General features: G+C 59.5%; 1 protein-coding gene across 2 annotated transcripts in view; it reads left to right on the forward strand.

The window, feature by feature from the left end:
* The window catches only part of NRXN2 (neurexin 2), a 98,014-nt gene that overhangs the window by 49,742 nt on the left and 44,023 nt on the right, over positions 1-4,249 (forward strand). Inside the window, exons 11-13 of one of the 2 annotated variants that reach the window (XM_024749166.1) lie at positions 1,843-1,869; positions 3,365-3,484; positions 3,821-4,202. In XM_024749166.1, the coding sequence (XP_024604934.1) occupies positions 1,843-1,869; positions 3,365-3,484; positions 3,821-4,202 (529 nt within the window). The remainder of the gene's footprint in view (positions 1-1,842; positions 1,870-3,364; positions 3,485-3,820; positions 4,203-4,249) is intronic. The other variant, XM_024749165.1, reaches the window with a different exon arrangement.

Raw genomic sequence — 4,249 nt, forward strand, 5'->3', positions numbered from 1 at the left:
CCCCCCCCCCCCCGGTGCTCCCCTGCTGGGGAGGGGAAGAACTGTGCTCCTCTCTAGACCTCTTCTCCAACAGGGGATCGGCCTGCCTTTCCAGCCCTCTTTTTTCTTTTTTGGACCCTTCATTGGTGAAGACTCTGCTGGCCCTGAGAGAGCCCCCGTGACCTGACTCCAGGCCTGGCACCCCTGCCCTCACCCCGACATCCTCCCCTTCCCACTCTGTCCAGCTCCTCCTTCCCTCTGCTCGCCCTTTCTTCCTCTTTTCTCTCTGCATCCTCTCCACTTCCTTCCTCTCCCTATGACTTCCGACTTGCCCCTGTATCTGCCCCTTGACCTCCCTCTGCCTCTCCCTTGGTGCCAGCCTGTGGCTCAAGGTCCCGGCTGCTCCCCCCACTCTTCTGCTGCGGTTGACAACGCGTGTGGGGCTCAGCTGTACTGCCCGAGGGGCCCATGCCCCCAGAGCCACAGGGGAATCTTTCACCTCTGCTGCAGGAACCTTCAGGGCCAAGGGGATGCCAGGTGCCCCCACCCCTCTTTGCCTCCTGGGCCTTGTGGGCAGAGCCTGTTCCGGGAGGAGCCACAGGATGGCAGGATATTGCTGTTAACAGAGGCCTGGAACTTGCCTCTGTCTGAGAGGCAAGGGCCAGCCCAGTGGACACCTTTTTTTTCTCCCAGCTTAGGATCCTCTTGTTCAAGCCCCTCAGCTCACAGGGAGAGAAGAGATTTGCCCGCAGTCACATGATGAGATTCGGACCCAGCGTTTCTGCCTCTTCCTGCAGGACCTTCTGCAGCCCCAAGCTGTCTGGGTCTGATGGAGCAGGACAGGCGTCCAAAGGGCCCTAAGCCCCAATTTCACAGGACGCTAGTGCTCTATTTCCTCCGCAAGGCTGGCTGACTCACATGGGGTGGGTAATGTATCCCACCAGGGGTGTGGCCAGAGGCCCTGGGTCTCTGGGCTGCAGCTCTGTGTAGACAGTGTGCTTTCTGAGCCCATGGGGCCCTCCGAGCCTGGAGTTGCCGGATAGAAATGCTGGGGCTGGGGAAGGGGCAGGAGACTTTGCTTATGGTAACTTCTTGTCCCCGAAGTCCTCAGGAGTCATACATTGGGGGCCTCGGTGTCTTCGTCTGTGAGCCTCTGGCCCTTCCCTAGGAAAACGGATTAATACTAGTTCCTCTTCAGGGTGAAGGACCACCTTGGTCCCCAAGGACAGCCTGGCATCCTCCAGGTTAGGAAGGGTAGCAAGAAGGTTCCTGTAGGGGTGGTGCTAGCCCCCTGGGACCTTGGGAGGTGTGTGGCCACGGGAAGGGGGCCCTGGGGCAGACTCCTCCATTTAGCTCAGAGCCCAGAGGGCACGGGGTGATGCGTCACAGCCTGGGCTCTGAGCAGGGAGTTGTCCCAGAGCAGGGGGTGCAGGGGCTCTGGCCCTCCCCGCCCGTCTCCCTCTCAGAGATGGGGAGATGTCGGGTTGGTCAAGCCCTCGGTCCCCCTCACTGATCCCCTGTACGACTGGGATTCCCAAGGTGCCCATCTCCCTCAGACATGAGAGGCCTGGGCCCCTCTAAGAAGGGAGATGTAAACCTTCTTCCCATCACCTGGCTGCCCCGCCTCCCAGCTCTGGGGAGGGTTGGAGCCCTCTTGGGGGAAGGAGGGAGAGGGGTCCAACTGAGGAAGGGGAGAAGGCACCTGAGCACGCGTGGTCCCCAGAAAGTGGCCCTGGGAGGAACCCCCGCCCGCAGATACCCCTCCCTGTGAAGGATGTAAAAAAAAAAAAAAAAACAAACAAAAAAAACTTGTTCTGCCTTTTTGTCTCCCCTCCCCCTCTGCCCGCCCCATGGCCCCCCCAGACTGCCTGCGCGTCGGCTGCGCACCCAGTAAGTGGCTTCCCTCTTCTTCTGCAGAGCCCCAGGGGGCCTGGGATTCTGGACTCTGGGATTTGGGGAGGGATGGTGGGGGAGGAGAAGGTTTCATGGCTAGCTTGTGTGGGGCTTGGGCAGTGGGTATGGAGAGGGGAGCTGGAGTGGTGGGGGTGAGGGTGTTACGGTCGTGGAGGGCAGAATGAGCCCAAGGAAGCTGACCCAGGGGCAGCTGGTGGAGGGTCCGGGTCAGCATGTTCACCGGGACCGGGAGAAGGAAGGCCCAGAAACTTCAAGTCACCTCACATCCTCTGGAGGGTGGGGCAAAGGCTTGGTGGCACCTACAGCAGGATGGCTGGAGGGAGCCGGAGATGGGCTGGGACATCCTGCTGCATCTCCAGAGGTGGCCACAAGGGGGAGGGCGGGGCACACAGGAAAGAAGATGAGGGCGGGAGGTGAGCAGGAGGTGAGCTTGGCCAGGGCTTCAAAGCTCAACCCCCACCGCCCCTGTTTGGGGTGGGGGGCGAGATTCTGCCAAAGGGGGCTCTCTCAGAGGTGACAGTGAGGGTCGCAGCAGGGGTGAGATGGAGAGCGGGTGTGGACAATTCTGAGCACCCCAGTGTGCCTGGATTCAATGCTCTGTCTCTGAGAGTGTCTGCATGGTGTGCCCTGAGGTCACGTAAGAGAGCACAGGGACGTGGCAGCCACAGGCAGAGAGGGTGTGTACGTACCGTGGCTCTGGTGTGTGTTTGGCACGTGTGTGCACATGCATGGTGAACCCTGTCCCTGCTGGCAATAGCACTGGGGGGCCCAGGTGTAACCTGGGGGTGCTGCAAATGGACTGCAGCACCATTCTAAAGCTACACGTTTTTAGTCTTGGGAGTGGTTAATCCAGGTCCTGAATAAATGGCCCTAATTCCTAAGAAACATTCTGCTCTCTGGTCAGGCTGGATGTGCTGTGTATATGGTTGCGTGTCTGGGTGTGTGGAATTAACCAGGCATGTGCAGAAAGGTCACGTTGGGTTCCTCTGGGTGGGGAGCTGTGTGTCTGTGTGTTTTCACTGCCAGCAGTGAGTCTGTGGGTGCACATTCACATTTGGGTGCGTGGTAAGGCTCAGTAGTTTTGGAAGTTTTAGGCCTATGTACATATGCTGGGACTTTAGCTGCTGGCTACACACACTGACGCCTGAAGGTCCTTAGGAGATGTGGGGAGGAGTATGTTGGTGCAGGTGTGAGTCTCTGCGTGCAGAGTCTTAGGGCACAGCTCCAGAGGCACCGCGCCATTCACACCGTATTCTTTTCGAACAGCACCCTTGGATGTTGCGCGAAGTGTGGCAAGACTGAGCGTGTCTGTGTTTATGACTGGGTGTGTAAAGTCTCTGTGTGTGTGTGGGTGTGTGTACCTGTGTGCATAGGTGCGTGCAGTGGTGAGGCTCTGTGTGCCCAGGGTGGTACGTGAAGCCATATGCGAGCGGGTGGAGGTGCCATGCTCACTCCCCCCTTGGTGCCGCAGGTAAAGGCCCCGAGACGCTCTTTGCGGGGCACAAGCTCAATGACAATGAGTGGCACACGGTGAGGGTGGTGCGGCGTGGCAAGAGCCTGCAGCTGTCAGTGGACAACGTGACCGTGGAGGGTAGGTGGTCTGCGGCCCCATTCTTGGTGACCACTACCTGGGGCAGCATTCTGGCAAGCTGCCAGTGCCACTGGTATATCATGGGCTCCTGGACCCCAGGGACCATTTCAACTCCCCGCAGGCAGCTTTGCCCCGCAAGCCTGTCGGCCCTGGCCTAAAGAGTCCCACAACTCCCCCAGACCCAGGAGCTGTGCTTGCTGCCAGCACCCACTGCGAGGGTTTGCCAATGTCTCTCCCATGTGGCCCTTGAGTGGAGGGGAGGCTCCTGGGGACCCAATGATCCTACGATCTGGGCTCCAAAGCCACGTCCCCATCTCTGTCTCCTGTCCCGAGCAGGACAGATGGCAGGAGCTCACACGCGGCTGGAGTTCCACAACATTGAGACAGGCATCATGACGGAGCGGCGTTTCATCTCTGTGGTGCCCTCCAACTTCATCGGGCACCTGAGCGGGCTGGTGTTCAATGGCCAGCCCTACATGGACCAGTGCAAGGACGGTGACATCACCTACTGCGAGCTCAATGCTCGCTTTGGCCTGCGTGCCATCGTGGCTGACCCCGTCACCTTCAAGAGTCGCAGCAGTTACCTGGCACTCGCCACGCTCCAAGCCTACGCCTCCATGCACCTCTTCTTCCAGTTCAAGACTACAGCCCCCGACGGGCTCCTCCTGTTCAACTCGGGCAATGGCAACGACTTCATTGTCATCGAGCTGGTCAAGGGGTGAGGTGCTGGGCACTACACCACTGTCAAGGACGTGGTTCCCCCCC

Source organism: Neophocaena asiaeorientalis, unplaced genomic scaffold (assembly GCF_003031525.2).
Source record: "Neophocaena asiaeorientalis asiaeorientalis breed wild unplaced genomic scaffold, Neophocaena_asiaeorientalis_V1.1 scaffold43, whole genome shotgun sequence".
NCBI classification, from domain to species: Eukaryota; Metazoa; Chordata; class Mammalia; order Artiodactyla; family Phocoenidae; genus Neophocaena; species Neophocaena asiaeorientalis.